Below are 26,617 nucleotides of genomic sequence, written 5' to 3'. Positions count from 1 at the left end.
CAATCAAGGGAAGCAGAAAGCTAGGCAGTAGCTGGGCTTAAGTCTGGGAGATACCCATACCTCTTGTCTGTCTCTGCTTCCAGCCCCACAGTGTCCACTGCCGTTCTCTGGGTCAGATGAGGCTGAAGGAGTGGTCTTCTGTGAGACAGCCTCTAGGTCAGGAGTGAACACTGTTCAGCAGTGCCAGCTGTTCTGCCGCCAGGGCCTCCGGAGTGCGTTTTCATTAGGGCCACTGATTTGTAGCGTGGAGCGTCAGCGCTGGGTAACACTGCCACCATCCCGAGTCTGCCAGCGTGAGTAGCAATGGGGAGACATCCTGCACTCTGTTCCCTCTCAGGGCTATTGCTAAAAAGCCTTTCAGCCACTCAAGTACAGCCTTTTCATGGTAAGTCAGGTGATGCCAGGGTTGGAAAGCTGGCTCCGTGGAGCACTACCTCTAGAAGGAGCAGACTTGATTTTATTGGTGGCTCTCTGGAGTCAAATGACATATGGGAAAGTTGACATTATTTTAAGTTCCTTGTGATTACTTGGATTAGAAACATTCAGCTGGTAGATGTTCCCACTGCTGAGTTACGGACCATATATGATGGTTCTGTGATTCCTGTGCACCTCACAGTGAGCCCTAACCTCTCCCCATATTCACCTTATTCTCTATTGCAAATGCCTGGGAGGGTAGGAGTCCAAGGCCTCTGCCAAGTGGGCATCAGTATCTTAGGTAAATGCAGGTCTCTTCCTATGTGCAACTTCTTCTGCTGCCCCAGAGAACCCACTTAACTCAAGTAAAGACAAGCCCACCTACACATGCAATAGTGTGACAGCATGGGTTTCTGCCCAAGCCTGACTTGGCGAAGTCGAGCTGTGAGTTGTCCCAGCATAACTGGACAGCTGAAGCCTTATACTTGAGCTTCCTGAGGCATTGGTAGGAAAGACATCTGAAGTGGAGACCCACATTCTGGGACTGACCTACATCGCAAGGCTCAAGCTGACTGCCAGAGTGTTCAGGGTGGAATTAGTTGTAGAGGGTTCTCATACAGAAAAAGTTTAAGATGTAGTTTGGGCAAATAAGTGGCCTTTCTCTTGATTATGACAGGGTGGCCCTAGCTGAAATTAAGACCAAATCAACTTTCATTGAACACTGAGCAGCATTAGAGAACATCTACCCCTAGCCTGCTGAATTATGTGGGATGGGGGTGTTTATATGCAAAGGAGTATGGAAGATTTTCCAGGGAGAATGTCAGTGTCCCCACGAAGAGGCAGCCTGATTTAGAGGCAGAAGCAGCTCTGAGCTTGCTGTGAGGGGGCTAAGTGATTCAGAGTTAAAGCCGTGAACCAGAAAGCCAGTGTTTGTGTGTTTACGCTAAATTAGAAGGACTATGTATCAAGGAACATCCACAGGAAGAAATCCTATAGACCTATCACCCCAGCCCACTGACCTCTTGTGCTTGGCTGCAGGGCCTCAGCTGTGGCAGACTATGCAAACTCAAGCACACTTCCAGCTCCTGCTCCCACCAGGAAAGATGTGCAGTGTTGACTACTCTGGCTTGCTGCAAGCCTTCCAGGTCTTCATACTGGATGAGCTGATAGCCCGTGGCTTCTGCCAGATGCAGGTATGTGCCAGCCTTTCCATCCTTGAGAGAGCCTCAGGTTGGGAAGAGGCTTTTTAGTACCCAATCCTCAGGAGCAGAATGGTGGAAGACTGCAGGAAGTAACATAAGCCAGACACTCCTGACACATGCTTGATATCAGCAGCTTCTTGTTCTATGTTCCTAAACCAAGATGTCTTTCTCAATGCAGGTAAACACATTTGGGACTCTGGTTTCCAGCACTGTCTGTGACAACTCCTCAATACAGGTGGGGTGTCTGACTGCAGAGCGTTTAGGAGTAAATGTCACATGGAAATTACAGCTTGAAGACATCTTGGTGGGCTCGCTTCCAGACTTGCACAGCATTGGTAAGTTTACCTGCACTATTGCCTTGAAGAAGCCTCATTGAGCCTCAGGCTCCCCCTACAATGAAACTGGGGAAGGACTAGTCTCTTCTCATAACTATACAAGGAGAATTATAACTAGCTCTTGGAAAGAGCTAGTTGTGTATTTAAAAAGTATGTAAAAGTTAGATTGCCTGGAACTGGAGTCACAGCTGGTTTTGAGCCATCAGTGTGGGTACTGGGATTTGAACTCTGGTCCTCTGCAAGAGCAGCTAGTACCCTGAAGCCACTGATTCATCTCACATGGGCAGCACAAACTAAATAGTTTAATAGATAATTACTAGATAATCAACAGGTTACCAGAAAAAAAATAACAGAAGAAATGAATTGAGGATCTGGGTGGGGATGTGGGGTGTGGGGTTAATCTGTGAAGAGTTAAGAGAAAGAGTTGCAGATGATATGATCAAATTATATTGTATGAATGTCTGATAGAGTTAATAGAGTTGATATATAATATATATATATATATATATATATATATATATATATATGCCAGTAGAGTTCTAGTTAAAGGGATAAAATAGCATCATAAACTACAGAGAACCTAGAGCCTTTCGTGTAGAGATGAGATAGACACAGTTTGAAGGGAGATTGGTGGATAGAGACGTCTTTACTGGCTTACAATTTATATACCACCCACTTCCACTAAGAAAATACCTCAGCACATTGCCCCTTTAACTTTGACAGTTGTGGTAGAGCTGAATGGAGAGACCACAAATACCTAAGAAGAAAGGACAAAGAACTGTGTGAGAGCTACCATGAGTGTGTGCCTGTTTTCTCTGAGCTCTCTGATAGGGTGGGAAATGATCCACACATCTCTAAGTAGGGTCTAGAAGTTAGTTCCTGCCTCACCTCTGTCATTCAGTGGCTAGACACCCAGTAGTAACCTAGACCACCTAGAACTTGACCTCTGCTCTATGAGGTCTTTAAAAAAACAAAAACAAAAACAAAAATAAAAAATCATGTCTGGAGTAGACTCTTGGGGGTAGGCTACAAGTCTGTCATTCTCTTGACTTTCTAATGTCATCTTGACAATAATATACCTGGCATCTTGGATCAGTGGTTTCCATTTGGATCAGCCTTCGTCTGAAAAAGCATGGATAATTTGGGAGGGCTTGCCATTGTAAAAGCATGAGATGTTTGTCCAGCTTCAATATGAGAGTAATGATGTCTGCAGCTTCAGGCCATGCCCACATTGCCAGTGGGAGGTTGCAGCCTGGATGGTTGCTGCACACAGAGGTCTGCCTGCCTTACAAGGCACTCTTCTGTTTCCCACTTGGAAATCCATAGCCTTACACATATTTAGCAGAATAGTAAAAGCCACATTTCCGACAGAAGGGCGTGCCTTTCTTGAGCATGACCCTTTCATATACACTATCCCTTGGGAACCTTCCCATTTGGAAACAAAGCATTTCTAGGCTTTTCGAGCAGATGTTCACACTGAGACTCAGAGGGGAGCTGTGTGTGGATCACGGACATAGTGTACCCCAGATCATGGCAATGGATATCAACAGAGGCCACTTTGGTGCCACAAAACCTGTGACTCAGGTTAGAGTTTTACTTGTGTGTGTGGCTTTGAGCCAGCCATTCACCTTTTCTAAGCCCAATCTGTCCTAATAAAAGAATTTGTGATGTCCATGTGTCCTTTCTATTAGGCTATTCTAGGCAGTCACACACCAGCTATCCTCTGTGTTCCCCAGAAAACAATGAGATTATCTCTGCCTGGTCTCTGTCTTACAGAAAGGGCATTAATGGGCCAGGATCTCCTTGGGCGCTTTGCAGATCTGATCCAAAGTGGCAAGTTCCAGCTTTATCTGGACTCTAAAACATTCTCAGCAGACACTACCTTGTATTTTCTCAATGGAGACAGCTTTGTCACCTCTCCCAGGACTCAGCTTGGATGCTTGGAAGGATTCTACAGAATCTCAACCACCAGTCAGGACCCTCTCGGCTGTGGTAGGTACTCACTGCCCTCAAGACTGAGGTATAGAAACTCAGGGGTTTCAGGAAAGGCCACCGTACTCTGGGAGGATCATCAATGCATTGGTCACTATATATTTTCCTGTCTAGTTTTCAAGGCAATTGCTCATTAGCTATCACTCATAAGGCTCACCAGGAGGAAAAAGCCAGTGAGTGACATTGTCCTTTCTGTTAGTTCTTCCTCAGCTCAAATCTGATGCTGGGATCCCTGTGAGAAAAAAGCCCACGTCTACCCTATATCCTGGCTTGACATTTCTTGGGTTTATTTTGGCAAGATGTCATTCCTCTTAACCTTTACACAGCCGTTTGACAGCCTACTCTACTGCTCATGGAGATGAGACCTGCTATTGGTTGACTTGGCTGGTCTTGTTCTGGCCCATGAGCATCTTTGAAGACCATTTTCATGGGAATGCAGCTGCAAAGGGAATGGAAGATGTGTCCGCTTCCTGTTACTCTCTTTATAATCACTCCTGACTCATTTGCTTTTTTATAGTTCAGTAAATTGAATTGCAATGTGGGTCTCCTTGGCTAAAATCAAGGTATCTTGAGGACTTGTTCTTCCTAAAGGCCCTGAAGGGATCTGACTCCATCAATTTCTCACATTCAGCCACATTCCCTGGCCCCAGAATCCTGCTTTCATTGTCAATGGCAATGTTCTGTAGCTTTCTGACCCTCCCTGCTTCTGCTCCATCTGATTTAAGAGCATTTTAATGACCTACAGATGGATACTCCAGGAAACTTCCACAGCTGTGTGGTCCATCTATTTATATTTAAATTCCACCTATAATTCTAATTCCTGCTGGCCACATAACTAATATACAGCTTCCAGGGATAAGGATATGTGGTATGTGGGTAGGGTGGCAGGATCATTGCTCCATCACCAAAAGATTCGAAGGTTTTATGATGGGACAGAAGCCTTTTTCCTATGTGGTGTGAGTTGGAGAGTGTTTTTATTGAGCTGAAGAGAGATGCTTTCTATTATTTTCCCTCTATTTATATTAGTTGCAATACAAAACTACATAGGCTTTCTAAAATCCTTGCCAAGTGAATTTGAGCTACATCCCAATGCCAGCACAGAGTACAGGAGCATTGCCACTCCCGAACAGTATTTACTGCAGTTATTACACTCTGCATTGTGACTTTGCAATTTATGTATTCACAGAAGGCCCTGATAGCAGGGCCTTTCCCCACAAGAGAGACAAAGAGATAGAGAATGTGTTAAATGGGCTTGTGGAGCTTGTGCTGCCTGCCAAAAGGGGCTTGAAGTCACCAAATCCAGGAACAGTGGGTGAGGAATCCTAGCTCCTCTTGGGACAGAACACATATTTTGCCTTTCCATCTACTTAGAGCTGCCCAGACAGGAAGATGAGAAGTGAGAGGAAGAGTGGATGGTGGCATCTGCTAAGTGGGACAAAACGGGGTCCCAGAGAGGGCATGTCACACATGCCAGCCACTGGGTTCTCAGACTTGACTGTGCAGTATCCACACTACCCAGATGAACACCATTGGACTGGTGTGTGGGTGTTTATATATATATATGTATGTTCACATTTTACAACACACAGGAAGTAAGGGGAAAGCTGAGAATCCAATCGCAAGTTTCTTTTCTGGTGTTTAGTCAATAGTGACTCTAAGTTCCTATCACCAGGAGATTGGAGGCTAGATGGGATGGCTTTGACTAAAAGACAAACCCTGTGTGGATCTTGCAAGGACTTGGTAGCAGAATGAGAAGGGCTTCAGCAAGCCCTCTTGAAAAATACTGAATGGTGCCTGGGCAAGAGGTATAAGGTCAGGCTTTGCCCTATACTTTCTTACAGCCCTTTTCTGTAAAGTCCAGAATTTGTGGCTTTCTGGGCCATACAGATGTATCTCAAGAGTTTAACTTAGTCACTGTAGAGAGTAAAATGTGACTCTATTCTAATAACCATGGATGTACTGAAGCAGAAGGCGAACCTCATTTCCTTTACATACTGTGGGTGAGCAGCTTCACTTCAGTTCTATATACAGTCTACCTTTCAACTGCTGTGTCTTCTTACCTTATCACAAAGGTTGCCCATACCACCAACTAACCTTTCATCTCTCTTCAGACTGAAAGGTCAGGAATGAATTTACAAAGACTGCACAAAAAGGCTTACTTGGGTTTCTTGCAGTATCTGTGAATCTGTGACTATGTCTGAGAACCCCCAGTATGTACAGGAACTTGCTGGCATTTCTGTAGATCTGGGTGTTTCCCCCATCCTATCCTGTGAGTGAGGTTAGGAAGCTGAGACATACAGCTGTATATACATTTAGGACATGGTCTTTAGACTCAGACAAGCCTGGGCTTGAGTCCTGGCACCAGCAGCTGTTGACTCTGGAAACACGGAGGTCATTTGTCCTCCCCTAAAAATCCTGAACTCCTTGATGTAGGCACACCTCTCTGCTGTGACCAACCCTCAGTGAGCCTAATTTTAGTTGGTAGTGCAGACATGTGATCTTGGCTCTATCTGCTTCCAGAGCTTTGGTTCCACCCTGTGCGTCACACCTCTCCCTTCTCAAAAGTTGAGTGCTAGTGAAATTATACTGTCCATGAGTTAGGGTTATCCTTCTTGGCTCTTTTCCTTCTAAAACACATCTGGAACACAGCTGTGAAGCTGTGGAGCTACAAGGGAGAACATTGTCCTGTGGAGATAAAGCAGGCTTTTACTGTCATCTCTGAGGTCTGATGTAAGTGGCCCTTGGTTGTGCAGTGGCTTGGGTGGGTGGGAGGAGCTTCTTTTTCTTATAAATTATATGGACATGGTCATTCTGACCCTGGGAACCGGTGCTTTTAGGGGTAACAGGGAGAAGAAGCTTTACTTGCAGTTTTCTCTGGATGTGTCCATTCACTCTTCTCTCTATACATACTGTGGCTCCTGTGGAATTCCCTGCTGGCAGCCTCCATTAGAGAGAATAACAGGGAGATTGTCAAGATTTTCCATTTCTCGTTGGTCTGAAATTACCTACAAAAATTCGTCTTTTTTCTCCCTCACTACAAATTCTCATAATAGAACTAGTTCCCTGTGGACTTTTTTATCTGATGGATATGCTTTGTCTTTTTCTTTCTCCTTTCCTCCCTTACCCCATTTCATCCATCTGTCTTCCACCCACACACCTTTAAGAACACACCACACCACTTTAAAAGTCTAGTTATGTGCAAAACCCCATACCACAAGTGCAGAGTAGCAAAGATTTACATGGGACCACACATGATTCGACCATAAGACTGCGGTGTAAAGTGCCCTTTAAGGCAGCCAGAGAGGTATGTTAGGGCAGCAGGTGCTGGGAGGGGGTTGAAAAAATGAGCAGGAATTGGTGCTGAGATAGGCAGATGAGATCAGAGTCTCTCTCTCTCTCTCTCTCTCTCTCTCTGGTGTGTGTGTGTGTGTGTGTGTGTGTGTGCATTTATGTAGGTATTAGGGGCACAAAAATGAAGACTATTGCAGAAACTGGATGGAATAGTAATAAAGCAATGAGTGTAAAAGCCCGCTGGCTTTATGAGACAGGGCCATGGTTCCTATAGCAGAGTGGAGTGTGTAGGGGAACACGGCAGGAGGTGACCCACTGAGAAAGATAGGATACTGAGAAGTATAGATACAAGTTTGGACCACCAACAGAGCACCACAGAAGAATTTCGAGCTGGAGAGTGACAGAACCAGAAAGACTTGACAGGGCTTGCATGAACTTCCTAAAAGGTGAAGTATTATAATGTCTCCCAAAGATACTTTTCTGCTTTTCAAAAGTATGGCCTGTCATTGCTGGGGCTGAAAGAAAGATTGGCAGGAAAAGTAACATAACTCAAAGCCTTGAAAGCTCTAAACTCAAATGATCAACTCATGTATTATATAGAGGAGGGCACTTGTCACAGCTCTTAGTAATTCTGGCTGGTGGATTTGAAGGTGAAAGTGAGCATTCAGAAGCCATGGTACACTTCCTGGTCTTGAGAGGAGCCACTTGCTCAGGAAAGGATGATGGTCATCGAGGCTCTGCCTCATTATGATCTACAAAAGTGCCCTTTAGATGGAAAACTCTTTATATTGGGGCAGTCACAGTGGTGAAGAAGCATGAATACTTCTAAAACCGACAGGAGCCTGTGGTTTGATAGCATCTCTCCAGGTCTCACTTTCCTGTCTTTATCAGGACTCTGAGTAAAGATAGCAGAGCTGATTACATTGGCCAGGAAGCATTAGTTTCCTTTGGCCCCAAATTTACAGGTACTTACTTGAAAAAAAAAAAGTTCCAACCAATCGTTATCAATCTGACTCAAAGAAGTAGTGGAACTTGGTGCTCAGAGAAGGATACTCACTGCTATCGTAGACTGGAAAGTACTACAGTTTCCAAGACGTGGCTGAGTTTCTGATTTACTCTGAGATAGGAAGAATGCATACAGACCGAGGTCAGTAATGCCCAGGACACTGACTCCATCTCACTGTGCTCCACCATGCTGTGCTTACTTTTTGTCATTTAATTATCTTGCTGCCAGAAAAGATGCTCTTCTTATAAGGCTTTGAGACAACACGTGAAAACAGCTGGTGCTGTGCATGTCATATATTATACTTTCGACTTCTCCCCTTCCAGGTGAGTGCTGTAGCAAGTGATGGCTGAGCATTCCAGGCCCAACCTTCTCAACTGTGAGATGGGAATAGATACTCATTCTTAGTGGTAATCACAGAGGAATGTAAATCAAGCAATGTGGCTACTCTGGCAAGGGACCACATCCAAAGATCTAGGTTGTGTGATCTTGCTGGAATACAGACATGTCTTTACTACACACTTTTAATCCCAAACAATGAAGGTAAAGTTAGTTTGTACAAGGATACAGCTATGTTTAAAAGTGCTGTCTAATTGGGTGGCAGACAAAGTGACAAATCAGACAGAGATTTGACAGAATGAGTCAGAAATAGAATATATCCAACCTTCACAAGAATAGACAGAAAAGAAAGGTAACTTAAGACAGCAATGCAGAGAGAGGGGAGAGAGAAAGGGGGTGAGGGGAGAGAGAGAGAGAGAGAGAGAGAGAGAGAGAGAGAGAGAGAGAGAGCGAGCAGTTTTACCAGAATTGTTTTACAGAGACAGATTGTAGGTGAAGACAGGATGAGCCAAGGAATGAGAAGGAGCCAGAAGATTAGAACAGACTGCCAGAGCCAGGCGGTGGTGGTGCACGCCTTTAATCCCAGCACTTGGGAGGCAGAGACAGGCGGATTTCTGAATTCGAGGCCAGCCTGGTCTACAGAGTGAGTTCCAGGACAGCCAGGGCTACACAGAGAAATCCTGTCTCAAAAAAAACCACAAAATAATAATAATAATAATAATAATAATAGACCAGACTGCCAGATTTAGTCTGAGGCCAAGCAGAGCAATGCAGCTAGAAGCTGAGAGAAGCCAGTTTGAATCAGTCAGTTTGGCCCAGAACAGTTGAGTTGAACCAGCCAGCCAGAGTTCAGAAAAAACTAGAAAAGGATGTTTATTTGGCAGTAAACCCCAGAGATGACAGTTACATCTGGCTAATAAAAGTTATATTTACAGGCAATACATTAATTCATAGAACACGTACAGCAGAGTACCAGTTGCACACTAGGGGCTCCAATGGAGGGAGCTCACATTTTATAAGGTAAAACTCATTTGCTGAAGTTATTTGACAAGTTATTGTGACTACAACCTTGAACAAGGAGGGAAAGGGAAAATGTCCTCCATGTTTCTCTGAGCCATCAGAGTCCGTTTGGCCAATTCCTGTATTGCTCTACAATGGAATTGGATCTCCTGAGGGCTTTAGTTTTAATACCTTGATATATATATATCTGTAGTTGGGATTTTGGTTGCCCAACTAATAAATAACAATTACTCAATAAATAATAATTACTTTTACTTTTAGTGAAGTTCTTCCTTGTAGTCACAATCAACAAGAGAAACTAGGAGGATCTGAAGATGTTAGAGGAACAGAAAGCACTGGATACCAGCAGATCAGGAGTGTAACAGAAAGACGCCGACATCCAGCATGACAAATTGATGACGGGTCTTATCCATAGAATTTGGGCTTTCTGAGTCAATCAGGAACCAAAATGCCTTATAGCAAGAACCACTTTTAATGTAGTCTCTTGGGTGCCCAATTTGCCCATCCTTGTCTAGTGTAAGCAGCACTGTTAGTGACAGACCCACGGGGACATCAGCCACAGCAGTCAAATGAGATGGTACTAAGTTTCTAGAATTACTGGAATTGACTCATTGAGAAAGTACCATTTTCACAGAGTTGGCTACAGGGAAGGAAGACCTTAAAAGTAAAAGTAATCATTATTTGCTGAGGGCACACATTAATCTGGCAGTAGGTTAGATTCTGTATGTTTGTGAACACACACTATACCCCAACAAGTACTGTTGACTCCATTTTACACAGGGTAAAAATAACTTTAGAGGACCCTAAGAACTATACTGAAAGTTGGACTTCACCCAGTCTACCTACACTTTCAACTCTCCACCACATCCTTAGATTTGGGAAGCTATGGTTGGGCCTCATCTTTCCCATTGTCTCCAGATTCATCTTCTGCCAAGCTCATCTCCTTTGCAATCTCAGCTCTGGCTTGATTTGGCCTTTCTCTTGCCATTATATCTTGAGGACTTTGTACTTGCTGTTTACACTGTTTGGTGCGTGGTCCCCTTTATCACTCGAGTTTCTGGTGTTAACTTCTCAGAGGCTGTTTCCCTTAAATGTGCTCCTGGCTTGTCTCCTACTTTATTTGATCCACATCTGAAGTCTTGTGTGGATTCCTACATCTCCTGCAAGTCCTCAGCTTCTGAAGAGAAGGCCCTACCTTGCTTTCTTCTTAGCTGGCTCTTTAGCTTTTGAGCCTGAGGCCACCTGCTTATCATTAATTATACCATTTAAAATTCTGTGCTGATTTTGGGATTCTACACATACTATAAGCCTTGTCTGTGGCCGTAACACAAGTTCTCACTCTGATGTCATGTGTGTTTGTGCCCCTAGTGAAATGCCCTGAAGGAAGCTTCTCTCAGGATGGACAATGCACTCCCTGTCCTGCTGGCACCTACCAAGAACAGGCAGGCAGTTCAGCCTGCATCCCATGCCCAGGGGGCAGAACAACCACCACCTCTGGAGCTTTCAGCAAGACCCACTGTAAGTTCTTCCTGGACCACTCTGAAGGAGAAGCCTTCCCCACACAGAGGGCTGCAGCACAGCTGCTCAGCATCTGCAACAGAGACGTTTGAAGACATCTCTCTCTTCACATTAGAAACTATCTCACAGTGGTAGGATGTTGAATAGCATCTATACATACTTCACCTCTACTAGACAACAACAGGAGCCTCTCTCCTAGTTGTGATAACCAACCACTTGTGACGAATTACTGTTTCTTGAGTATGGTGGTGGGGAGCAAGACTTTCCACTGTTGGGAACCACTGGGTAATCAAAGGTCATTTCTGTGAAGGCCAGGCTCCTGCCAGGCTCCAGGCCAGGCCTGTTACTTGCAAAGTCTCAGTCACTCATCTCAATTCCTGTCTAAGGTAGATAGCACCACCCACTTTTTTACAGATGAGGTAAAGGCTCAGATAAGTGAGATTATTTAGTTGGAGTCACGCAGCTAACTCAGCTGACCTTTGAGCTTAGTTTTGCCTGATTTTGCAACTTCTGACTTTTGTAAATTAACCTTATCAGAACCAGAAGTGGAAGACTTTTCTCAACCATACTCATAACCACTGTGCAACTCATGTTCAGTCTTCTCTGATCCTGTGCTGGTCAGGACCCTGTGGATTTGGTCTCCCCATGTGTCATGAGATTTCATTTGACTGGACTACTGAATAGGCACCTAACTATTCTTGAGTTTGCGCTAGAAAGGACCCATACTTTGTGATAGATCTTTTTATATGGCTCTGTAACTATGTCAACAGAAAGAAAATTTTTATTGTTTATAATGTGAGTAGTTTCCAAAATTTGGAAAGAAGTCATCAAAGGAACATTCCTCATTATTCCTCATGAATCTAAAGCAGTATTGTTGGGAAGTGTTCATTCCTAGATCCACCTCATACTACATTCATGGATGTCAAGAGAGGCTGTACATTTTAGACACAGGGAAATGCAATAGGATGCAGGTCCTGCCTTCACGGAGCTTCCATCAAATAGGATGCATGTAGTCACTAAGCACCAATCCACAGGGAAATACCAACACTGATCCAGCTTACCACTGTGAAGGAGAGATTTCAATGCCAGGAAATGCTGTAGCATTAGACAAGACCAAGTTGGAGGTCTGGAGATGTAGTCTGTACAGGCAGCTATTTCAAACTATCATAAGCTGGGTGGATTTTACAGGCAACAGAACTCTGTTTCTCACTATTCTGGAGTCTAGAAGCTCAAGGTTAAGTTGCCATCAGATTCAATATCTACTGAAATTGCCACAGACGATGACTTTCTGAGTGTCCTAATATGATAGAAGGCCTCACTTCCTACTATGATCACTGATGGCTCTAAAATATGGGCTACGGAGTTATTATGAAAGATGCCCTATGGGTGACATGGGGTCTCAGTGGTGTTCTTTGCTGAGGGTGGGCACACTAAGAGCTTTCAGCCAGAGTGTCTCATTTATCCATGTAACTGACATCACCACAGGGGTCCTGGAAGTTGGAAGAGAAGGAGGAAATCACAGAGTCCTGTATCTCATTGCTGGTTCACCTGTTGTTTTAGGTGTCACTGACTGTCAGAGGAATGAAGCCGGCCTACAGTGTGACCAGGATGGTCAGTACCAAGCCAGCCAGAAGGACAGAGACAGTGAGAGCGTTTTCTGCGTGGACGGCGAGGGGCAGAGACTACAGTGGTTACAGGCAGAGGCTGGACTCTCAGAATCTCAGTGTCTGAGTATGTACTGGTTATTACATCCACTGTGGTTGCTGGGATCTGGGTCTGTGGGACCTAAAGAAAAGGATTGTGCACAGATGCCATTAGTCTCCTACTTTATTCCAAAAGTTTTTAGCCTACAAGGAAGTTGGAAGAACAGTGAAATGGAAAGATTTCCTTCACTTACATCTGTTAATATTCTGTGCTTTCTTTTTCACTTTTGAATCATTTGTAAATAAGTTTCAGGAATCATATGAACATTACCCCTGAGTAATTTATCAAGAAAAAGATGAATTTCCATGAAAGCTGACTGCTGAGGCCTCCTCTCTTGTAGGAAGCTTGTGTTTGAGTAGCATTGCTCTCTTGGCTGGATGCTGGGGAACTACTGGGTATCTCTCCTTACTCCATCATCTCCATATGGGGTAACTTAGGACAAGTTGCTCAGCCTCTCTTATCCTCATCGTCTCTAGGCTGCTTTCTTGGATATTATGAAAACCAACATCATCTTGTAATGTCAACAAATACTTGCCAAGCACTACCTTAGGTCCTCAGTGAGATGGTGGATGAGACTATCCCAGAAATGTCATCAAGTTCTCCCACACATGGTGTGATAAAAGTCTGCAGAGCAGAGGAGAAAGGTGTGGTGTCAGAGTGGATTAGTCTCTAAAGTCCCATTGCTGTTAGCATAGTCCTGGATACTCACTCATCCTCAGCACTTTCCTCATTAGCAATATGAGGATCCAAGTAGGGTACCAAGTACCTTAGCTCACTGTGTCCATCACAGCTGACAGATACTTCAGACAGCTGGGGCTCAGAAGCTGTTGCCACCTGCTCCTCCTCTGTTCTTGAAGAGGTGTGGAGGGCAGGGAGCTGAAAGAATGGGCAAGTTCTCTTTGTGCTGGCCTCCCCTTTGGTTTTTAGGACTCAACTCCTTCTTTGCATACATTCTCCTGTTCCTTAAGGCCCTGTTCCTTGCTTTTTTTCCCTGTGGACCAGCTGGGGTTAGGGTGAGTCCTGCTGACCAGACTTACTAACTGTGCAAGAAGAGTGAGCTCACTGTATGCCAGGATTTTATATATTCACCACATTGTACTTGTGGTACACTAAAGATAGAGATTATTTTTTCTACAATATTTTAGCTGAGGACACATAAACATGGAATGTCAAAGTGCTTCTCTCTAACCCAGAGAAGGGATACAACCTAACTGGATTTAATCTCAGATGTGCTTCACTCCCTAAACCCTGTGCTTCTGTTTGTACTGATCCATGCTTCTATTCAGAGTTGTGTATTTCCTCAGTATACAGGTGTGCATGCATGTGTTGGGTGAGAGTATATACACATATTCTCATTTATTTACACACACACACACACACACACACACACACACACACACACACGGCTTTCCTGTCCTCTGGTAAAGTTAGATCAGCTAATGATAAAAGCACAAACAACCTGAGTGGGAAGTGACTGTTTCCTAAAGCTCAAAGCCATATTCCTCTTCTCCAGAAAAATAATAGCAAATCTCAAGCATTGGGGGGGGGGGGAGAATTGTATACTCCATGAAATCCAACAGAATTCTTTTGAAATATTTTTCATTTAATGTGTGTGTGCATGCATACATGCCACTGCATTTGTGTGTAGGTCAGAGAATCAAATCAGACCTCACTCTTCCATTAAGTAGGCTCAGGAATTGAATGAGGTAATTGGGTAATACAGATGAGCCATCTCACCAGTCCAGAAACATTGTCTTTCTCATTTCCTCTTCTTGTAGGCAGGACTAACACCGCAGGAATTAGATGGAACTGGCAGATTCTTTAAGAGACTGGGAGATGACTTCTTCCCAGGAGCCTGCAGAGTGTCCAAAGAAGTGCTGCCACATGCACTGCAGCCCTGCTACTCATTGGCTACTCAGGGATTATTGTCTAGCTGCTTTGAGCTCTCTTTGTCCCTGCCATGGTTCAGTGTGAAAATGACTACACAATTTGTGAGGCATTTGCAGCATGTTCTACCTAGGACTCAGAAGGAAAAAGATGCTTTCATCAGCAGCATAAAAAGTGTTCAGGAGTCACAGCTCAACTGACAGCTAGAAAGGATGTCCCTAAGGCACTGACTTCTGTACAGTTTTCAGGGCATCTTCAGCTTCTTTGGCAAATCTGTGAGATTATTTTCCCTTTCTGGAGATGCAAGGTATTTCTGTGTTAACAAACAGCAGTCCTGGGGCAGTGTGTCCCTTCTTACCTTGGAGAGGAGCTTTCTTCTGGGGAGAGAAAGTGCAGTTTCACATTGTATTTTTTTTCTATCAGAAAACACACAGGCTTTAGAGTTCAGCCTCCCCATTTGTTTTCCCCTTCTTGGGTGCTTCCATTCTTTAGTCCCCTCGATACCTCTGCCTAGGTCTGCATGTTACCTGCTTACATCCCAGGTCAGACATGACTTCCTCCCACATTCTCCTGTTCAGTCCAGTGACTTCTCTATGATTCTTCTACCACAGTTATTTTAGAATTAATTCTCCTCACACTGTGTCTCTTAAGTCTCTGTGGCTATACACCACTCATGAAAAGGGGAGGGTAAAAAATGGCACCAACACTCTGGGTTCCAGCCTCATTAGAGTATGTCCTTTTGGAACTACAGCTCGCACTGACTTGAGGTATTCCAGAGCACTGTGTATGTGATGACAAAATAGATTAATTGCTCCTCTTAGCTGGACTTCTACAAACTGTGTCCTACTGGTCTGCTAGGGAGGAGAGTCCCTATGGCTTTAGTCCTTGTGGCCAATTTCATAAGTCCTGTTACTTAGGAGTCTTCCTCACAGAGGATAAACTTTGTTACCCATAAGTCAATTCTTTCATGATATTTATTGAATTCTTATAACTAAGACACTAGGGTTCTAAGAGGCAAGAAGTGTATCTGGTGTCACAGAGGTAGTGGGAAAAAAGGTGACATCAGGATGTGAGCTGAGGTCTAGCTCCGGAGCTAGTATGCTTTGTCCTGGGGGCTGGTGTCACTATTTCTTCAGTGCCTACAGCTGCAGATCCTGAGGATTTGATTTCTCTGTGAAGACTTGGCCAGTCTGCACCCTACATTGGCTTGGTTTACTCAGAAAACTCACCTGACCCTGCTCAGGGGAAGTTGGTCAAGTTTATCTTCTCTTAGTTTTAGATCCAGTCCTAATTCTGTCCTTGCTGACCCATGATGCGCTTTTGTGTACCATACCATATATTTAAACAGATTTGACAGTCATGATACACTCTCACGATTCCCCAGGGCTGACATTACATTGCTATTCCTGCACTTGTCCATGTCTATCTAGCCATCCAGCTATTCATCTGCCCACCTACCCTTCTGAATATAGGTAGTATCTCTGTCACTGTGCCAGCTTGCCATGATTCAGATGTGATTGGTGCACTCCCCTGACCATGGAGAGCAATAGGCACATACATAGCCATGATTTGCATGGCAGGAGCCATTGTCAGATATATGCTGTTTGAACATTAACCCTCAGGCTTCCTCTACAACATTCTACAACTCCGCATTGATACATAGAAAGTATACCAACAGAACATCTGAATCCCCAAATTAATTTTTACTTGCCCCTCTGCTCTGCTGGCAGTGAACTTCTTCACAGCGACCCCAGCACTGTGAAGATCCCCATCATCCGGAATCCTTCGAGTAGAGTCTCCAAGCAGAGAGATAAATGCACTGCACTTTTAGTAGACATTGCTACAAGTGGAAGGACCTGTAAAGTTTAATCTAGAACATGAATATGTAGCCCAGGTCAACCCAACCTTAGTTACAACAGGATTCTGCTGTGGTATTTGCTAGGCTGGCACTTCTGGAGTATTACCTAAGTAAGAAGGAGTGGAAAATGGAAAGAGAGGCAGGGTTACGAGGAGCAAGGCTCAGTATGGGAGGAGCTCATGGACCGGGGAACTTCAGGAACCAGAAGGGTCACTTTGTAAACTTAGAATATGTTTTATTTCTTAATTTTTAAAAGTTTTCATACAACTATATATTCGTCACAAGCAAACACCCCTTGTTCCTGCTTTTCCCTTTCCCATCCCTGAATCTTCCAGTTAGTTCCTTTTGTTTGCCTTGAGGACAGTGCCAAAGACTGCTTTCTACGGCAAAGCATCAGAACATTTAAGGGATGTTGTTTCTATAGTAACACTTCAGCATTTTTATGTTTTATACATGAAAGCTGAGAGAAGTCTACTCGGTATACCCTCTACTTTTTTTTTTCTGCTTCTGCATTTAAAACAGGGATGTATTGATCTGTGCAGACCAATGTACTTACAAGACTCATTTATAATGGCTTGGATGTATATGATAAAGAGTACCTACATTCAGGTTTGTAATGATGACTGAATGTGCTTACGGGATTATAAATCACTTTTGTGTTTTGATAGAGATATGCAGTGTACATACACTTTTGCTTTTTTGGTTTGGGAGATAGGTCTCTTTCCCTAATTGTCACCCACATTTTTTAACCCTTTGTAAGGAATGTGTTCCAAGCCATAAAGCTGAAGAAATTCAGGTTGTTTTATCCTCCCTCGTTTGTCTAGTTCCGTGAGCAAGTGGCTCTGTGAATCTCACCAAATGAACCCCAAATGTGTTGACGATAGCTATAGAAACAGATGACAACCTATCACTTAAGGAAATACAGTCTGAAAAAGGCAGGAGCCACGTGACACACCCCGAAATTTGCAAAAACTCATATGCACATGTTTGATTTGTCTTATGAAAATAGCTTGCCTCGCTTCAGAAAGAATTCAGATCGATGTAGGGGAGTATATTTTTTGATGTAATCATTATACAACATAATTAGCATTTAAAGACAGGGAAAGAGATGCTCAGATAGGAAAAAATAGTTAACTATGAGAAGAGCTGAGATGAAAGGTCCAATATAATGTTAGGTCTTCCCTTTACTTCCTAAGAACAGGATAGGAGATGCAGAGAGTTACACTGCTGACTGGTGGTGAGGCAGGAGACTGGAGCTCCCACCAATGGCAGTTGCTCCATGTGAGACACTTATGTGACCAAGTGTGAGGATGGGTCCAGTGACAATAACAGAACTTTCTATCCTGACCTGATAATCACATGCAAATGTCCTAAATACACTTCAGGCTCTGAACTCACAGGTCTGCTTAATTCCAGTGATACGGAAATTTGAGAAAGCTCCAGAATCCAAGGTTATCTTTGATGCCAGTTCTCCTGTGATAGTCACGTCCAGAGTCCCCAGTGCCGACTCCCCACTGGTGCAGTGCTTGGCAGGTAAGTGAGTTGAAGAAATGCGTTCATGGAGAGATAGGAAAAGTCCACTATTCAATATGATAAAAATTTTAATTAGTCAAAAACATCATAGGCAACTTAATTTATGAAATGTTTGTGCAATTTCTAACTTTTTAAATCTCCTATTTACTAATTGCCAAGAGTTGGACTGAGTGTTAGAAAATTAAAAACTAGCCACTTGTGTATTATCATGCACCTGGGTAATCTGTGTGCTGAGAGCTAGTAGTATCAAATTCTGCTCACTGAGCACTCCTCTCTATGGGGAATTTCTTAACTATACCACAGTGATCCCAAGGTACACATGAGAGGAAGGTATTGGGAGTGTGAACAGTTTGTTTAATGACATGGAGTTAGCAAGCCACAGGTCTTAAAGTCAAACCCAAGCTAGCAGATGTTAAGCCTGCAAGAACGGCCTCTTCTAAGGGCACTATGAAAAAGGATCTGCTTTGGAAAATGTCTCTCTCAAGGCTAAGCTTATGCTCTTGCTTGTACTGCAAACATAACACAAGGCAGGAAGTAGGGACAGACATGAGGAAGCAGCCCCAGGACAGCCAACTTGGTGTGTACGTATGTGGATGACTTCTTGTACAGGGTACTACACACACATGATCACCTTCTCGAACACACCATGCTTTGGAATGCAAGCAGCATGCAAAGATGAAAAGGAGTTGTAGAACTGAATGGAGTGAGGCTAGCTGAAAGGACAAGGCCCTTTGCTGTCACCAGGAGGTACTTTATTTAAGTAGGTGAAATTCGGTGCCTAAGGAAAGGGACAACAGACCAAAGTTTGAGTGAGAATTCCATGTCAGAAGTGTCTGGCAAGATAGAGTCTTACAGAGAAATGAGAACAGGTTAACCCACTCACAGGCAGGCAGGATCCAGAAATCAGTAGAGTTTGGATATCTTCAACCAGGAAACTTATTTCCCATGACTTTAGAGACTGGAGCCCTGAAAGCAAGGGGTTGGCAGCATTGGTCTGTCCTCAGTGTCTCAATGGTCATCTTCTTGCTTTGTCTTCACACAGATTCCCCTGTGTATATGTGTCCTGGTCTCTTCTTTCTATCAGGATATAGACTATGGCTTCCTTTCACATTATTTAATCACCTCTTTACAGACCCTAACTCCAAATAAATTATAGTCATATTCTCATGTAGTGCTGGTTATAAAAATGGAAAGCATAATTATTCCCATAATAAGTATCAAGAGGATGATGCAGAAGATCACATGACCATTTAGGAGGAAGAAACATAAAATGGCTGTGGCTTGGAGAAGTATGGGCACCACTGATTAGAGAAAAGAAAGTTGTGTGCCATAGAAAACAGAACAGAAGGGTGGCGAAGAAAAGGAAGAAGTGGGCTAAAGGGCACTGGGGCATTGTGAGCTTGGGACATAGTAGCAGTGCTGGATCTGGGTCAGCACATTAACCTGATAGTTAGATATTATCCAGAATGGTTGTTGCTTTGCCTGCTCTTGTTCTTGAGTCTGAAGTAGGGTCTTGCTTGCAGTGAAAATCAAGTTAATTTGGTTGAAGGACAGAAGTCTGTTAGGGCTAGGGGCATGTTGGACTACTATCAATCATTTCTCTTGAGTTCTTTTCGGACAAGCCATTTGTTGGTTGAAAGTCACTGTTTGCTTTCTAGTGCCCAGTTAATGTGGGGCATCATGGAAGAAGAGGTGTGTGTGTGTGTGTGTGTGTGTGTATGTCTCTGTCTGTCTCTGTCTCTGTCTTTCTGTGTGTGTGTGTGTGTGTGTGTGTGTGTGTGTGTAGTGGGAGCACGTACCCAATGAGGATAAAGACAGAATGTGGGTTTACCCCACCCTCAGCATCATCTGAGAACTCAGAGGTGACTCAACTGTGGTACTTGCAGATTGTGCAGATGACGAGGCCTGCAGCTTCCTCACAGTGTCCACAATGGGGTCAGAGGTTTCATGTGATTTTTATTCTTGGACAAGGGACAACTTTGCCTGCATGACTTCTGATCAGGTATGCCAAGACAGCTTCCTGTTCCTGTGGAAGAAATCAGGTGACCCCTGTGCCTGAAGATTTTGAATCTGGGAATAGAAGTTGTGGTGGGTCAGAGCTGCAAAGGAAGACTCAGTGTAACATCTGATAATCAGGATGGTGCCTTAGTGTGGAGTAGCCTTGTTGTTCCCTGCCATGACTTACCTCATAAGGCAGCTTGGGTTCTCATGCTAAGGAGTTATTGTCTAGAGCCCAGAGTACCATCTGACCTCTGAGTTCTGAGCACCAGCATTGCTTCCATTGTAGAAGTCAATGTGGTAGGGATTTGCAACTCCATAGGAAGAACAACAATATCAACCAACCAGACTCCCCAGAGCTCCCAGGGACTAAACCACCAACCAAAGAGTACACATGGAGGAACCCGTGGCTCCAGCTGCATATGTAGCAAAGGATGGCCTTATCTGGCATCAATGGGACAAGAGGCCCTTGGTCATGTGAAGGCTCAATGCTCCAGCTTAGGGGAATGCTAGAGCAGACAGGCGGGAGTAAATGGGTGGGTGGGTGGGTAGGAAAGCACCCTCATAGAATAGGGGAGAGGGGGGATGGGATGGGGGGTTTGTGGAGGGGAAACCAGGAAGGGGGGTAACATTTGAAATGTAAATAAATATAATACCCCCCCCAAAGAAAGAAAAAAGATTCTTGTAGAATATTCAAAAAACAAAAAGCAACAAAACAAAACCATTGCATTAGAATAGAAGGCCATCCAGCCAAAATCAGTTCCTGGGTCCCAGGGTCCCTAATGCCTGATCTTGCAAGTTTCCTTCTTCTGTGTCCATTTAAATTCTTCTGTGTCCTCTTAGAACAATGTCTATGTATTGAAGCCTCTTTTAGTTTTTTTGTGTGTTAACATAATAAATCTTCGTTTCTTCCCTGACTTCCTCATGAGTTTGCATATTTGTATCTTTTTAGTGTGGTACCCAGTCCACACTCAGGTGCATGACTTGCACTGGGCACTGCACATGGCTGTTCTCTGTGCACATGTGTCAGAGTGCTCATGAGTGATGCCCTGCAGATGTAATGGAAAGGGCTTCCCCAGAGTTTTAGCAGCTTATTAGATGTAAATGAAATGCAGCTGGAAACAGATGCAAATATCAGTCCCTACCACTCATTTCCTGCTCTTTAGCTTCCAGGTCCTTCAGATAACCCACATAGTAACACATGATTATATACCCACATCACAGAGAGATTGTGGGGATCAAAGAAGCCTTCCGGGAAAAATCACAGAAGAATTTCTGCTATGATCATTACTATAATAGATATCACTGTGTCATTGCTATTGCCCTCTCTGAAATCTCTCACTAGGTCAGCAGGAAGCTCACAGGACGTCTTGAATGGAAATTTGTTAAGGTTCCTCTGAAGGCCCTGGGCTCTTAGTGCAGAAATGCAGGGGTGGGGCTTGGATGTTGGTTACATATGATTGGTCCACCTTGTTTCAGTCTAGGACCCCATTCCCAACAGCTCTCAGAGCCTCCCTGGCTCTTTGGCTCCAACTCCTTTGAGATTCTGGAGTTGCAGTGCAGGAGTTCAGTCTTCTCAGTTCAGCCATCCCCCAGCATCGTATGGTTCCTGCCCAATCAGGGTACAAGCAGAAGGGATGAGAGAGGGACTTTCACTGCTCCGGGTTTCTATCTCAATCCTTTTCAGGTCTTCACAGCCCCTTCTTTAAATGTGGCCCTTCATTCCATCCTCAGACCTCCATCTCTTCTGTAAGGAAAGCAGGAAGATCCAATAACTTTGTGTAGACTGTATTTTAGTCTTTGCACCTATAAATCCAACATGGAAAATTTCATGGCTGGTAACCCTGTGGAGGGGCAAATACCATACCAAAAAACATGGGTGAGTATGGGCAGCTTTGCCCTACCCACTCACCTGTGAAAGTGCTGAGAGCAAATCAGGAAAGAGAGCCAAGGTGACCAAGAATGGCAGGTGCTCTGGAGGTCTGACTGAGCTTTCTATGCTTCAGAATCTGCCTCCTGAGCTGCCTCCTCGCTCCTCCCCTCTCTGGCCACTTCCCATCTCACTGGACAGAATTCCTGGTCTTTAATTAGAGCCCCATCCACAATCCATTTTTCCTGGAAGATCTCATATGATCTCCTTCTCCGTAGAATTAATCACTATCACCCCTGTAACAGACTCTTCTCCAGTTGCACATCCATGTCCAACTGCCATCACTGTTGATGCCAGTTTGCTGTTCACATGCGTGCCCCTCTAATAGGTCAGGAAACCTAGAACTAAATCTCCTCACTAATTTACCTTTTAGCCCTTCGATGACTGTGCTCCGAGTTTGGTAAGTATGTGTTGAATTGCTTTGAACTATTGGAAATACTGGATGATAACGGGGCCCTTTTCACTTCCAGGATCAAGATGCTGTGGGTAGCTTGAAGGCAACCAGCTTTGGAAGCCTTAGGTGCCAGGTGAAAGTGAAGAATAGTGGCAGGGATTCTCTGGCTGTGTATGTGAAGAAAGGTAGGTTGACAATGCTGGGGCTCCCCTTGATTTTGCTCAGAGTGGTTTCAGCGTTGTGCATCTGAGAGGAGGAGACTGTCCCCTCACCTCACTCCATGCATGAGACCTAATTCTCCCTGATCCCACTTGAAGCAGGTTCAACCCACCTGCCCTCTGCAGACAGACAGTGGCCTCCCCAGAGTTACAAAAGGATTTCTGTATAACATTCATCTAAGCCAACAGTTCTGGTTTTTATCCCAACCTGCTGGGGTTGTGAGTCTCATACAGCAGGAACCAAGGAGCCAGTGGTAGCACAGACACAGTGGAGACAGGCACCCAGCCAGCTTGGTCTATGTACATGTGACACAGTACAGACATGCATCCAGCCTGCTTGGCTTATGTGTATGCAACAGAGTGTAGACATGCATCCAGCGAGTTTGGCCTGTGTGCATGCAACAGAGTATAGACGTGCATTTAGCCAGCTTGGCCTGTGTGCATGCAACAGAGTGTAGACATGCATCCAGTCAGCTTGGCCTAGGTGCATGAGTACCAAGGCCTTCACCCTGCTGACATCTGGCATCCCAGAAGGTCCTGGCTTAGCTCCCTGCAGCCATGATTCCAAGGCCTTCTGATTCTTCCCTTTTCTCTCATTTTTGCTAAACATTACCATCAGACCATCCCTTACCATCATCTAAAGGACTTTCTCTTCCATATCTATGTTCATGGGACCCTCTCTGGTGGCACTGTGCATGTGTGTCACCTGGAAGATGTTAGATTTTGAGACTGTCGATGGATTAGGCCAAGATATCAAGCTCTCTCTTTTTTTTTTTTAGTGTTTGCTAATTGACCTGGTACTTCTTTTGTTGTTTTGTTTTTCCTTTTATTGAAAGTAGATTTTCTTCTCATATGATGTAATATATATATATACATATATATATATATATATATATATATATATATATATTATTATCCCGTGGACTTCTTTTTGTTTTCTCTTTGTTATTTTTTTACATTAATTTGTTTATATTCACTTTACATTCCATTTGCAGCCCTCCTTCTTCCCAGTCCCCCCTCACATAGTCCCTCTCCTGTCACTCCTCTCCTTCACCTCTGAGAAGGGGGTAATCCCTCCCAGGAAACCAACCCACCCTGGCACCTCAAGTCACTAAGGACTAGGCACATCTTCTCCCACTGAGGCCAGACAAGACAGCCTAATTAGGGGAACAAGATACATGGGCAGGCAACAGAGTCATGGTAAACCCCTTCTCCAGTTGTTGCAGGAACTACATGAAGACCAAGTTGCACATCTCCTGCATATGTACAGGGGCCTAGGTCCAGCCCTTGTATGCTGCCTGTTTGTTTTCCAACTAGAGACAGAAAGAGAGTGGATCTAGATAGGAGGGGAAGTGGGGATATAAATTTCTTGATACCTCTAAGGTCTGAGACCACATGAGTAGCAAGAAATGTTCTACTATATATTGTTCATCTCAGTATTCAATATCTGTGTTATTTTGCCTTATGGAAACTTGAAGAAAGGCCTTAGAAACACAGGCTCTCTTTAATATTCCACATGTGTTTTTAAAACTCTATCATCTATCCATCTATCTATCTATCTATCTATCTATCTATCTATCTATCTATCTATCATTGATCTATATGTATGTGTGAGTTGGTGCCCATATACCACAGCATGCATGTGGAGGTCAATGAACTACTTTAAGTGATTCCTTTCCTTCTGCATTATGGGTTCTAGAAGTCAAATTCAAGTTGTCAGCCTTGGCAGAAAGATGCTCTAGCTACCGAGTCATCTTGCCAGCCCTTTCACAGTGTTTCTGTTGGTCCCTGAAGAGCTGGGCTGGGACCTCAGCATTCTGAAAGAAACACAGGAATAGCAGGGAGAGAATCTGGGTTCCTGGGAGTAAGTGTGAATGAGCAGCAAATGTCTCCAGTCTCATCAGGCCTATATCCCTCTGTCCTGTCTTGCCTGCCTCCTGCTGGATCATCACCTACAGGGCTAGTGAGGTAGATGTCAACAATGCAAGGCTGTGTTCTGTGTCCTGTGGCTCCTTCCACTGTCCTTGTTCTCTGAGTTGTAGCTTTTTAGTGATTCTGAGAGGCAGGGTTTCAGACATCTGTGTTTTTTTTCTGCCTTAGAGGCAGCTGCGTGGCCTGAACCACCACAATGCTAGCACTTTGAGCTCTGGAATCTTCCCAGATACTGTGGACTTTAATGTTCATACCAGTGGAGTAGGGATCCTGTGTGAATCTGGGAGTCAGGAAGGTGGAATGAGGTAGCTCCAGTTACCCCTCAAAGCTCTCCTGGTAAGTACAGGAAGAGTGAGACTTTCTATAGCTACTTTCTTCTTATGAAGTTTTCTGTTGGTCAAGAACTAGAAGACGGCTAATGGAGGCAAGACCTGGGAGGTTAGGGTTGGAATGAAGAGAGAGGAGTGAGAAATGGTGTTCTCTGAGGCCTACAGCTTTAGGCACATGTGGCTAGATGGTGCAGTCTCAACCTTGAGTTGGAAACAGCTGGTGTTAGTTGGGCAAGCCACAGACTGAGCTGACCCTGCCGAATCCTCCAGCCTCTGCAGGGACAAGTACAGTGTTTGTTCCATCACATTCCTGTCCCAGTGGACTAGAGTGTGTGTAGGGCACCAGAGTCTCCTGGTGTTGGGTTTCTCTGATCTATAGCCAAGGCTGCTATGACTTCCGCCTCAGTGTGCAATTGTTTCTACCATCCACTCTTAAGTATAGCAAAGCTTAAGGATTGTTTTCTAAAATAAAAGCCAAAACAAATAAAGTGACCCCAGCCAAAAATGTCCCTCCAAAACTGTAATTTAGCCTTTTATCACATTTAAAAATACAATTGCATTCAAGTGTTTGTTGTCTTCTGCCTCCTCCTGTCTCCTGGAAGTTTATATTTGGATTACAAGGGAAAGTGAGAACCTTATTGCTGCCAAACTAAACCAAGGGCAGAAATTGGCTTGCTTCTTTATTTTGCTTTCTGTCTGTTTAAAGTCAAGATCTGTCCCCACTGTACTGGAAGGAAAAGGTGGCTGGACTCAGCCTCCTGTGTTTTTTCCATTGCTGATCAGACTATTTGTCACCTCTGCTTTAACCTCAGTCCTTTCTCTAATATGGTAATAATACGTTACAAGTGGAAAAAACATAGTTTCTAAACATCCCTCACCCCTTAAGGGCCGTCATGTCCAGTTCGACTCCTCATCCTAAGCCACTTGTGTCATAGGACCAAAAATTGGGAGGGGGGGACATAGACTCCCAGCTTGCTATGATGTCTAACATCACCTGCTCTCTTTGCACAGCTGAAGTCTATGGTCCTAGAACCTTTGAGAGGAGCATGTGATCCTTTGTATCCTAGGAAACCAATGTTGGGAAGCTCCTGTGTGATGCTGGGTTGTCCCAGCCCCCAACTAAAAGATGAGATCTGGAAAGGGGAAGCATTCTGTCACCTACTACATCCATGTGAAACTTCCTCTAAATATGATCACTGTGACCTTTCCCAGTGTTGAGAACATAGCAGCCATGTAAAGCACACAACCTTGGAATGTTCTTAACTCCTCAGTAGGCAACACAGGACTATAAGGGCTCTAGTGGCCTGGTGGCTAAAGCTACGAATAGAACAGATCACTGAGTTACAAAAGAATGAATTGGATGTGAAAACGTTTTGCAGGGTGTGAAGTGCTCAGATTAAAATGAAGAGGAGAGATGGAACAAAAGTGAACACGAGCTGTTTTAGCAATTAGGAAGGGAACCCTAGAAGAGATGACATTACAAGTGCTTCTTGAAGGATAAGAAGGATCCTCCTGCATGACAATTTCAGGGTCCTCTGTGGCGCTTGTCCTATGTGAAGGACATCCCAGTCAGCTTAGATTCTGGCCTTGGCATCAGTCAGCACTGTCCAATGAAACTACAGTCTGAGAACTTATGCAATGAAAATAAATGACAGTCAACAGTCACACAGTATTGCTATGCATTCAAATGGCTGTGGCAGTCAACTTCTACTCAATGAAA

General features: G+C 44.1%; 1 protein-coding gene across 3 annotated transcripts in view; it reads left to right on the top strand.

The window, feature by feature from the left end:
* Tg (thyroglobulin) overlaps positions 1-26,617 on the top strand; it is a 174,413-nt gene that overhangs the window by 26,132 nt on the left and 121,664 nt on the right. For all 3 annotated transcript variants that reach the window (XM_028773217.1, XM_028773215.1, XM_028773216.1), the window contains 9 exons: positions 84-293; positions 1,453-1,607; positions 1,795-1,951; positions 3,728-3,943; positions 10,965-11,114; positions 12,675-12,845; positions 17,980-18,096; positions 19,983-20,098; positions 22,495-22,603. In XM_028773217.1, the coding sequence (XP_028629050.1) occupies positions 84-293; positions 1,453-1,607; positions 1,795-1,951; positions 3,728-3,943; positions 10,965-11,114; positions 12,675-12,845; positions 17,980-18,096; positions 19,983-20,098; positions 22,495-22,603 (1,401 nt within the window). The remainder of the gene's footprint in view (positions 1-83; positions 294-1,452; positions 1,608-1,794; positions 1,952-3,727; positions 3,944-10,964; positions 11,115-12,674; positions 12,846-17,979; positions 18,097-19,982; positions 20,099-22,494; positions 22,604-26,617) is intronic.

The sequence above is a fragment of the Grammomys surdaster genome, unplaced genomic scaffold (genome assembly GCF_004785775.1).
Source record: "Grammomys surdaster isolate TR1022 unplaced genomic scaffold, NIH_TR_1.0 224, whole genome shotgun sequence".
NCBI lineage: Eukaryota > Metazoa > Chordata > Mammalia > Rodentia > Muridae > Grammomys > Grammomys surdaster.
The sequence above is the reverse complement of the archived record's forward strand: the minus strand, read 5'-3'. Positions and strand labels throughout refer to the sequence as shown.